Source organism: Lactuca saligna, chromosome 4, assembly GCF_052625555.1.
Source record: "Lactuca saligna cultivar CGN05327 chromosome 4, ASM5262555v1, whole genome shotgun sequence".
NCBI lineage: Eukaryota > Viridiplantae > Streptophyta > Magnoliopsida > Asterales > Asteraceae > Lactuca > Lactuca saligna.
This window is the reverse complement of record NC_136420.1, coordinates 333,353,964-333,365,667: the sequence shown is the minus strand read 5'-3', so window position 1 is coordinate 333,365,667 and position 11,704 is coordinate 333,353,964. Positions and strand designations below refer to the sequence as shown.

General features: G+C 31.6%; 1 protein-coding gene and 1 long non-coding RNA gene across 2 annotated transcripts; both read right to left on the bottom strand.

Annotated features, from left to right (window-relative positions):
• Positions 1-2,811: 2,811 nt before the first annotated feature.
• On the bottom strand, positions 2,812-6,196 carry LOC145040125 (uncharacterized). The gene is made up of 3 exons (XR_013679864.1): positions 5,817-6,196; positions 3,687-3,801; positions 2,812-3,036 (listed from the first exon to the last, which is right to left on the bottom strand). It is a non-coding gene; the product is annotated as an uncharacterized LOC145040125 (long non-coding RNA).
• Positions 6,197-7,713: 1,517 nt separating this feature from the next.
• Positions 7,714-11,232, bottom strand: DEG9 (DegP protease 9). Its single transcript, XM_078992977.1, has 9 exons — positions 10,542-11,232; positions 10,147-10,346; positions 9,882-10,062; positions 9,610-9,801; positions 8,977-9,209; positions 8,788-8,889; positions 8,629-8,679; positions 8,416-8,520; positions 7,714-7,889 (listed from the first exon to the last, which is right to left on the bottom strand). Exons 1-9 carry the CDS (start codon positions 11,089-11,091, stop codon positions 7,794-7,796), a joined length of 1,710 nt encoding a protein of 569 aa, XP_078849103.1. The 5' UTR covers positions 11,092-11,232; the 3' UTR covers positions 7,714-7,793.
• Between the last annotated feature and the right edge of the window lie 472 nt (positions 11,233-11,704).

Sequence of the window (11,704 nt, the reverse complement as noted above, 5' to 3'; positions counted from 1 at the left end):
CATCCAACTTATTTATCATTCTCCATCCTTCGTAAACCCTAAAGCTTGAAACCCTAGCCTCCTCTCATCCTTTCTTGAGTTCTTGGTGCCTTTGGTGTGTAACTTGAAGAATAAACTACTGTGTTTGGTGGAACGGAAGCTAGATCGAAGAGTATCAACACTCTTTTCATCTATTATTTCTATGTAAGTGTTAAAGTTTGCATCTTTATGATTCTAAGCTTCTAGATCTATTCTTTGAATAAAATTTGGTCATGTTTGGTCCTTTTTCCTTTGGAGTTTGAAAACTTCGGGTTTATAAGTGGATTAGAGGACTCTTCTAGACTTCTTGAGGTGAAAAGTGTGCATGCATGACTCTCTCTTTTATCCTTGAAATAAATTATTAGCCTGTTGTGGTTTGTTTTAGATCTAACGTTAGTGTTTGAGATGTTATTGGCTTCTATGTTGATAAAGCTTGGATTTTTATCCATTATACACCTCCCAAGATGGTTTTGGAAAGTTATAGTCCTTGACTCCAATGATTAAGTAATTAAATAGATGTGCTTGTTCTATCTAGGAAGCACGAAGCGACCAACCTTTGGTCGCCACGATTTGTTCGCGACCATGATTGTAGTGGTAGTGGCGCGACCATGATTTGTGTGAGGCTTGTTGAACATTGACCATTATTCAATCTTTGTTGGACAATGAGATTTTATACATAGGTTTGACCTCTTATTAGTCTCGATTGATGAGATGCGTCTAATGGTGAATTTAGTTGGTTCTTGTTAGTTGATTCACTTATGGAGTCTTGTGTGTGCGACTTGGACTTCTAGCTTCAAGTGATTTTTATTATTATGTATTTGACATTATATGCTATTCGCGTAGTGGTATGCACGTGTACCGATAGTGTATGATTGTATGATTAGACTACCATAGTCTTTTGTTATGATATTTGGAAGGTTGGTCGATGAGATCATATGTTGTCCTATGGGATAATGGCTTGGAGCCTACATGCCCAATATAAGGATAGTTTGGAGCTTACATGACCTATTGGATGATGGTTGAGAGCCTACATGCCCAATAGGAGGATGAATTGGAGCCTACATGTCATATGAGATGATGATTGGGAGCCTACATGCCCAATAGAAGAATAACTGGGAGCCTAAAGTTGTATGCATTGTATGTGTGATGAAATATGGGGTATACTAGGCAACTCAAATAAGATTCATGCTTACTCATTATATTTAAATGTTTTTTAGGTTGTTCTGGTGAGAAAGGAAAAGGCGCAACATGATTATACTCGCATCTATATCTTGTTTTTGAGACTTCCTCTTGACTCTATATTATGTTTTATGTATTTGAACCTAGTGGATGATTATGATACTTTTTAAGAAAATGGATTTTGTTGTTTAAATTGCATTTCAAAAGAAAATTTTTGTTGAAAATTTGAGACGTTACAATACAATTGTTCTCCTTCTAGCCAATGTCAACAATGTATTTCTAATCAATGTATCGTTGCTTGCATTGAAGTTTATCATCGAATATTTCCTTGAAGATCACGATGATTGAACAGTAAGTATATCTAAACTATTTTTTTATAATTTTATGAAAAAACATGAATAAGTAGAAGTTTTAACTTATTAGAAGTTTTGATGCAAGTGATCATGGAGTTACAGTTGCAAATATCTTTGGAGTAAGTCGAAGTTTTCATTTCAGTTTTTTTTTTTTAGCTTTTGGATCTGGTGGGAAAATGGCCTCAGTGATCCCCAACAATCCTTCCAATAACAATAATAGAGAATAATTTGACACAATATATGTGGAAAACTCTAAAACTGAAGAAAACTCACGAGCCTCCAGAGAGAAGTATTTATTATATAATAAATTGTTACAATTACATAGACTAATCTCTCAAATCCCTCCCAAATTTCACTCACATCCTCCAAAGAGTTAACTAACACTTGCGACACTCTAAAACAAGAAAAGAAAGAAATAATCAAACACTTCAAGTGTATTTTGGTGGAGCATTGTGAAACCTAAGCCTTGGACTCTATTTATAAACTTGGAGTCCTCCCAAACTTTCATCCTTGTAGCAATGTGGGATGCAAACTACTATTTATTCCTTTAGACAAAGCTCAACAATCTCCATCTTGGATAAATGAATGAAACCCGTAGCCACATAGAAATAGAACATTGTCTTCAACCGAAAATTATAAGTCTAAAGTCACAAAATTATCGTACTCTGCAATAAAAAAGTATCACCACTTAGAATATAACATATTTTGAAAAGTTGGAGCTAGCCCGCTTAGCTAACAAACCGTCTAACAAGATATTTATAACAAGAAGTTCTTGAGTTCACACACATATACTAACTCGTCATTCTAAAAATAAGGATATAACATATTTTTCTTTTAATGTTGAATCATTATTTATGCAATTTTATGTTCTCGGTTGGTTTTTACCAAACATAACATTTTAATAACTAGCAACCAACTTTTTAGCTATAAGTAACATTTTCATTTTCTTATTATTATTATCATTTTGATTTTTTTTGACATATCTATATTAATACAATTGAGCTTGGAAAAAGAGAGAGAGACCATGGGTGGGTGTGGGGTGTGTTTTTTATTTGTTTAATTATCAAAGTAATAGATTAAATGTAAAAGAACAAAAAAATTGTCATTACAACTTTTAAGGCACCAAAACGGCAAAACCACAAAAAAAAAAAAAAAAAAAAAAAAAAAAAAAAAAAAAACTTTTGATTTTGGACCTTCCGTATAAGTTGAAATTTTTTTTGAACTCTATCAACAGTTTTTTGCAAACCACAAGGACCAATTTTGTTGTTTACTCTCTAGTCAGAAATTACATAAATTCTCTAAACCCATAAATATATGGTTATTATCTACAATCAATTTACAAAGGATGAATTATTTGTAGATCTTTAATAATAACTAGATGGGAAACCCCCGCGTTGCGGGGGTCGGATACGATAATTTTTTCCGTTGTTTGTTCTTTGAAAATGTTTATAGTTTGAGTTGTTCATTCCTTCCCTCTTTAACTGATCTATAAAAAAATAAGAAATAAAAAAACATCAATGAATCTGTAAGCAAAACTAATAAAGTGACAATTAAACGAAAATATAGAAACCTATAATGCCACAAATAACCAACGGAAGTAGAGAGACCAAAAAAGACAAAAATGAAGCAACTTTAAAATGACCCAAACATAGTTGAAGGACCATTCCTGCCAAAAAAATATTAATATGACTAAATACTAATAATATGTAATAAAAGACGAAAGTTATGAAAAAATAAAACGAAAGTGAAATTATTTGTGAACAAAAGGATAAAGGTGAATGATGAATATTGTAACATTAATTGAAAAAAGAAATTCCAACCAATCAAAACAAAAAACAAAGTACTGTTTCAAATTTTTCATAACTTCAAAATATATATATATATATATATATATATATATATATATATATATATATATATATATATACTAGAATAGTTTGAGGCCCGTGCTAAGCACGACCCATGAAAGTTAATTTAGATAACTCCTTAATCTAAAATATAATATGGCAATATCCCAAAAGTGAAGATTTTTCTTTAAATATATACATGTGGATTTTCAATGTAAATGCATCAATTAGCAAATAGAAATATTCCCATAACCCCTCTTCCGAATGGAACAAAAAAAAATCAAAATACCCTCTTCTGATTAGCGCATTAGAAGATGAAGTCAATTCAATCCTCTCTACCGTTACTTGAGACCAGAAATTAGTTTTTAAACAAGTTTGATGGCGCTAGCATCCAGCTATTTCATCTGCAGCAAAACAAAGATACGAATTGTTAAATTAATCGATAAATTTTATCTTTTATTTGATCAACAAAGTAATGATGAAATCATAAACAGTAAAAACAACAAAATCTAATGTCTTTGTATCATTATTAGACGCCTTGTTGACTTCCCTTTATGATATTCAAATTGGTTGCTATTATATGCTTGTCAATTTATTTCAAAGTTTTATTTAAATTTACAGTAGGTCTTTCCGCTAAGGGTTTCTAGCCATATAATATAACTTTTCTTATACTTATAGTTTTAGCATAAACATCGATCAGAAATAAAATTACCTGGCAAATGATACAATATGATTGTTGGCCTACCAATCACATGCAATGCATTGGCTGACATTACTTGTAAGAAAATTTCAGATTTGTTTCAATAAAAAAAACAAGTTAATTAGGAGCAATTGGGAAAATTAAGTTTATTTCACATATTTTGCATTAAGCGAGAATTTTTATTGTACTAAATTTTGAATAAAATTCATAAACTATAAATTGATTGATTACAATACAAAAGTTATAAGTGGATCTTAATTTGAAATAAATGAATGTCAGACTTGAAAAATATTGTCTCTTTTTAGAAATAAACGGACGATCTAATAATAGTAAATCATTATTGTACTTTCATAAGCTTATATAGATTACCGATGGAAAATACATGAATATGGTTTTGATCTAATGAGAATACAAATATAATATTAAATCAGTTAAATGTAAAAACAAATATTATTATTCAAATCAGAGGAGGATGATTGACAGCAACTATTAAGAATGATATGTGTAACAATATGAAGGTTAAATATACAAAAGGCTTAACAACTATATCATCAATGTAAGAACAAACTTGTATGGAATTTCGAAAATGAAGGTAGAATCTCATTAAATTCTACCCATACTCGCCTATTTGAAAATATAGCACTATGGGGAGAATGATCTTTTTTTATTCTTTTGGCATATATGGGATGAATTTATATGGTGAAAGGAATTTAGCAATTAATGTAATTCATACATATAATTTGTAGTTGTAATGGGTTTTGTCGTGTAATAATGATGCTGGAAAACTAATCTTGGCTAAATCACAAATAGGATAAAAAACAACTATAGGAGACTCATATTTTTTAATACCCAGTTCGAAAGACATTATCTTGCAACATTCTTTCAAATTTGTGAGCTCTATCCCTTTCCTTAAGTGACATCCTCTCTAGCTAAATCAAAGCCCCGAAATCATCAAATCCCTATTTCAAAACAATGTACAGTAGAAGGAAAAAATTGTACAAAGTAACTGCTAACGGAAGTTGGTTACTATATACTGGAATTTTGCTAAAAAAATTTTTTTACCAAAATTACCACTTTCCATTGAAACCTTTTAAAAAAAATTGTAAAATGGAAAAAATAAGAAATTTGGTGCAAAAGGTTTTTGATATGTTTTGATTGACTGAGTAGAATAAATGTCAAACTTGGTAACCATTCATCATCCTTTATCTTCACAAGAATATTAAGAATAATAGTCCAGCAAGCTAACATGATATCTTGTGATGTTTGTTTCAATTGTTGAAGGTGCTAGCTTTTAATTGGAATGTTGAGCATGATTATAAGTAATTAGTTATTCTGTCCATTATGTGTTAGGGAGTAGAATGGAGAATTTTAGTGAAATTGGGTGATTTACAATTAAGTAGGGAACCTGATGCGTAAGTATATCATTTGCTTAGTTGAAATATCTGAGATGAAAATGTCATTAGGTTTACATGTTGAGCGTATCATAAAGAACCTATTGTCCTTTTCATGTGGATTTTATTTGTTATTGGGGGTTGATTGACATTTGGCTGGTATTTTTAAAACAACAATCTTGGTTTTCATAATATCAATTTTGAAATTTCATAGGAACATATCATGTTTGACACATGATCGACTATTGACATGACAACAGGAAGAACAATTCTTTAACAAATCAATGGAAACCAAAAATTGACAGTATGCACACAGCGGAAGTCTAACCTTTGTTGAAGAATTTGGGAAGATGAATCAATCCTCAGTCGATAGGGGTGGATTGACTAAATCTTTAATTGCTCGATTAGGGTTTTGTTGTGTGGATGACGTACTCGGTCTTTTGTATTCAAGAAATTGGTAAGATCAATGAATGATAAAGCGTACATAGATAATGACGATTTGTTGTACGGAAAATTAGGGTTTTTTATGGATGATCTCGTTGGTATTCCTGTGGGGAGGAAGCCGTAGATTGTGTCTTTGAGGATAAGGGAATCGCTGAGTGGATCGGTCTTTGTTGTTCAGAATGTGAAACGTTATAGCAAAGGGAAAGAAGATACGTTTGTGTTGAGTTGCGTCGTTACGGAGTTGGGTTACGTGGTGTGAAGCGAGGACTGGAAATCGGATGTTGGAGGCACGAGAAAAACAAGGTTTTTATATATAATAATGATATATATATATATATATATATATATATATATATATATATATATATATATATATATATATATATATATATATATATATATATATATATATATATATATATATAATGAACTAGGTTATAACCCGTGGAAACCACAGTCATAAAATAAATTAAATATTTATATAAAAAAACTTATAATAATCAATTATTATAAATAAATTATTAATTAAGATATATATTTTTGTATTTATATAAAATTATAATCGTTGTTTTAAATAAAAATATGAAAAATATTTTGAAAAAATATATAAGACAATATTTATTTGTGAAGTAACGAAGAAAAATAACAATAAATTCGTGAATATTCACTGAAGATGAGGTAAATATTTTTATATATATTGAGTATATTGTACAATTGTTTACATTGTTTTATTTGAAAATTTGAAAATTACATTATAAAAATGAATAGGTGTTATGTAGGGATTTAGTATATTTGAAGGGATTACATAAAGGTGGTGTGATTGTTTGAAATTACATTTATTGATTAAGGGTTATTGTAATAAATTAGGCAATAGATATTACAAATCAATTTTTTGATGATGTGTTTCATTTGTGCAAAAAGGAGAAGTGAATTAGTGAAAATGTAATTAATGAGAAAAAACCAAAAACTGACAAATAACAAATAATTAATTTCAAGTTTTAATTGATTAACACGTGTCAATTTTACTACTCTTTTATTAGATAGGAATATTCTATAGACTATTTACCTTTTACATGAATATTTAACAGCTCACATTATTTGAACAAAATCGTGCCATGATATTTGAGATAAGATTATGATATGGGATCCAAGCAATTTGAGTTAGACATAAATAATCAAATGGACCGTCATTAAAAAATTTACTTAAATTTACTAAAGTATTGGTGAAAAGATGTTTCTTTCAAGTTTCAACGAAAGATTAAAAAAAAAATATATATTGTTTATAAGATCTTGCTTTAGCTTATTGAAACTTGTTGCATACTCATTTTATGATATTTAACTCTTTTTATATTCATTTTAACCTGGCAGTAAATTTCTACCCATTATAAATTATTATCAAGAAGTTAGTTTTTTAGTTTTCAGCAAGTTTTTCATCTCTAGTCAGCCAAACATAGCCTACCTGATAGCAAATATGGCGAGGCTTCTTTGTGGTTTTTGGTTTACAAAAATAAAACCTTTAGTTGTGGTAAAAAGGGTTTGATATTATATGGTAAATCTCATTTTATTTAAAGTGATTATATGATTAATCTGGTTTTGATTTTTGAAGCTGCCTTCATACTTCATAGTGGGTCTAACAATTTTCTTCCACTAACATGAATTCTCATAATTCACATTCCTGTTTTTCAAATTGGGAAATCAAACAACAAAGTCAAAATCTTTTTACTCCTCGTAAAAATTCACTTTTTATAAAAGCACAAAACACCATGGTAAGAGTAGCCGCATTACATAATCAAAGTCGAAGCTTTTTACGAATTTATGTAAGACAAGGGTCAAACATGTTATATGTTGAAAGTAAAAGGGTCTAAGTTAGATCACTAGAAATAGCTGAAGGTATACAATGTGTTAACAGAATGTCTCGAGTTGCCTCCTTTGCCATCTTCGTCCGTAACACCACAATCTACACAAAAGTCATAAATAACGCTTAGTAACATTTCTGACGTGGCATCAACCAATGATGACATGGCAATACATTTTATTGAACTTCATGGCCTCAGGACTAATGAAATAATTCCATGTTTAGTCCCTGTAGTTTTTAATTTAAAATAATTATACTTTTAGACCCTATAGTTTTTAATATGTATTAATTACAGCTTAGGTCCCTATAGTTTTTAATTTCAACAACTACAGATTTGGCCTCTGTAGTTTTTAAATTCAATAATTACAGTTTCTGGTCTATGTAGTTTATAATTTGCATTAGTTACAGTTTCGGTCCCTGTAGTTGTTAAATTAAGATAATTATAGTTTTAGTCCCTGTAGTTTTGAATTTGTATTAATTACAGTTTTAGCCCCTATTTCAAATTTTCAATAACTACATATTTTTCCCTATAGTTTTTAGTTTCAATAATTACAGTTTCGATCCCTGTAATTTATAATTTACATTAGTTACAGTTTTAGTCCCTGTCATCCAAGGCATCCCCACTAACCTGGTCATATTCAAGGTCAAACTTGAGGAATTCTTCATTACAACTTTCCACCATATCAGCCAAGCTCTTCAGATTCCTCACTGGCTTGTTGTTAAAAGCAACAATCTATATAAAAACAAATAGTGAGAAAGACAATAACAAATTAACAATATATGAAAATTATGATTATAATCATTTGTAACAATTCCTTGGTTGTTTTTATTTTCTGTTTACCTGAGTATTTACTATTTCTTCATACCCAATATTGATATCAGCCACAAGCACCTGAAACAGAAGAAAAAAAACAACTTTAATATTTGATATGATCAATGGGAGAATGAAAATTTATAAATAAATAAATTTAAAAAAAAAAAAAAAAAAAAAAAAACAAACCTGGGAAACTACAACAAGTTGCTCATCAATAGATTGTGCCATGGCATGAAGATGTTTGTCCAGTAGTTTCACCGGAGCATCAAAATCATAATCTTTTCCATACTGAAACCCGAAAGTTATTTTTTATTTAAAAAAAAACATTATGAAAGAAATTAAAAAAGAAATAAATAAATAAATAAAAGCACGCACCTCAGAGCGCAAATATGGGACAGATACAGCAGTGAAGACAAATCCTGCAATGATGTAATAGGAGGGGGGTTGGCCTCCAATGTGTGCAGGTATAAGTCTCTTGTGAGTTGCAAGTTTTATGTTGAATTCATGTATCTTTGATTTTCTGAGTATTTTAACAAGAGCTTTATCCCCTGTATATTTTTGTGAAACAAGGTAACTGAAACCGATACGCTCTCCATGCCTGAAGGGAACTGAAAACAATCAAAATGGAAAGCTCAGTAAGTGTTTATATAAAAGGGAGGGGTAAAATGGTCATTTTTACATGGGCTTTACACGTTTGTTTTGTGATGTAAGTGTAACTCAGGGACTGAAAGCGTTATGAAACGGTAAATAAGGACGAAATGTGCCAAAAAGATTCTTTTTTGGACCATACTGGAAAAATGATATAACATAGTGTAGAATCTTTATCTTAAAAAAATAAATCTTGTAGTTTTGTTCAGAATAATAACAAAAATATTAATAATTGTACCACATGTGCAGCATGTAGCAGAAAGTCATAAACCAGAAAACAGTAAAAAATATTTAAACTGGAAAAGTTTTCAAAGGCTAATGAGGGCATTCACGTCTTTTGCATAGAGAAGAGAAACATACCTGTTCCATCATTAGCAACATTAACCCCATCAAAGCTAAGAATTATATCAGAAGGATTCAAGACATTAGACTCTGGAGCTGTAGGTTCAATTCTTTTGATTCGAACACCTTTATGTTCATTGCCCATTCCCATTGACATCCTTAGATCTGGATTCTCCATCTTTTGCCACTCAACTCCAAGAATCGGGAACCCTAATCAATTCAAGATTTCAAAACTCTAAGTTCATGAAAAAAACAAGATGAAATAAGTAGGTGAAAGTGATGGGAATCACCTGTGTATTCACCATTCTTCTCATAGTCTTGAATAAAATGCATGATAACTGGGGTTGGTATGACATAACCAATATTCTCTGCATCTTCATGTTTAAGAGACTGAAATGCAATACCAACACACTCTCCTTTGTCATTAAAGGCAGGGCCACCCGAATTCCCAGAGTTTATTGCAGCATCAATCTGCAAAATAATCAATAATCAGAAAAACAATACAGAGCAATGATAAATGGAAAATGAAGGGAGAGTGTGTATCAAGATTTCTACTTGCAAACCAAGAAGTTCGGTTGATCCATGAACATAAGATAATATCTCTATGCGAGAGACAACTCCACTGGTAACAGAGATTGTGTCTCCTCCAATAGGATAGCCAACAACAGTCACAGCATCTTGTAATGCAGGCAAATCTCCGAACTCCAATGGTGAAATTCCTTCCCAGAATTCATCATCGTTCACGGTCAACATTGCTGCAAACCATGTAAAAAATTTTAGTTTAAGACAAACTATGCAAATAGATAGGTTAAAATAAACTTCATGGCTGATGATAAGTGAAGTGATAGCTACATTTCAAATATAAAATTGATGGTTTGTGGCATGTTTCTATTTATAATAGCAAAATAATAACCAAGGATTACGCATCAATGAATAAAATATGCACCGACCTATATCGCATTCAGTTCCGATGGCAAGCACGGTGGCCAAATACTTGGTATCGGAGCCACGTTTCTTAACTTTGACCTGAGTATGATGCTCTACAGAATGCGCATTTGTCAAAACTCGCCTTCCTCCGATGATAAATCCGCTGCTACTGGAACTATACTGCCTCTTCCGTTGCCATGGCAACGAGAAATTCGGTTCTGTATGAACGCAAAACACCTTAACCACCGCATCCATCGACGGAACAACCTTCCCGACGCTCTCCCACCGCGGAGGACCGTCCGCAACAGTCGCAAGGATGTCGCAATCCCCGTTGTGTTCGCTGTGTCTAGACGCTCTTCGTTCAGGAGACACAACAATGGCGACGTCATCAGATTTTTCTTTTCCAGTCTTCCTACGACGTTTGGAACCACGGCGGTCGGATTTGGTAGTATCAGCAGCAGCGTTTAAGGAAGCTACGACCTCTTCCGCAACGGCGGTGTTTGAGTTAGGGTTTGCTTCTGCGTCCACTGCATTTTTAGGTTTCCGTCCACGTTTTCTCACTGCTTTATCCATACTTAGCGTTTGATTTCCGATCAATGGCGAGTACGTAACATACCGGCGCCTTTAGAGGTCTGGGAATGGCGGAGATGGATTGGATTTTGATAATTTCCGGCGGGGACAAGACGAAGAGGTGACGGAATGGGTTTGGGCTTCATACGTAACGTAAGCTCGATATTTATGAATTGGGTTAGACTCTTAACAGCCCACGTAACGAGCCCAACTGGTTTGATCCAGACCGGTTTTGTGACTTTGTCAAGTTCAAAACCACTACTGAACCGGGTTTTGATTATTTTCAAATTTTATTTTATAACAACATTATATTCGTTCGACTTTTAGTTTCATTATATTTTGAATTTTGGCGATAACGATCTTTATACACATTCTCGACTTTTAGTTCATTATATTTTGAATTTTGGCGATGACAATCTTATACCATCTCTATGCACATTCTCATGACTTGAGAAAATAATGTATTATATCTAGTATACATATTAGTCATTAAATTGTTTTTTTACACCACTAAACTTTTTTCAAATAATATAATTTTTACCAAATATCATTGATTATGTCAGTTACTTTGTTTATTTGGAAAAAAACAATTAAATATTAGAGTAAATTACACGAA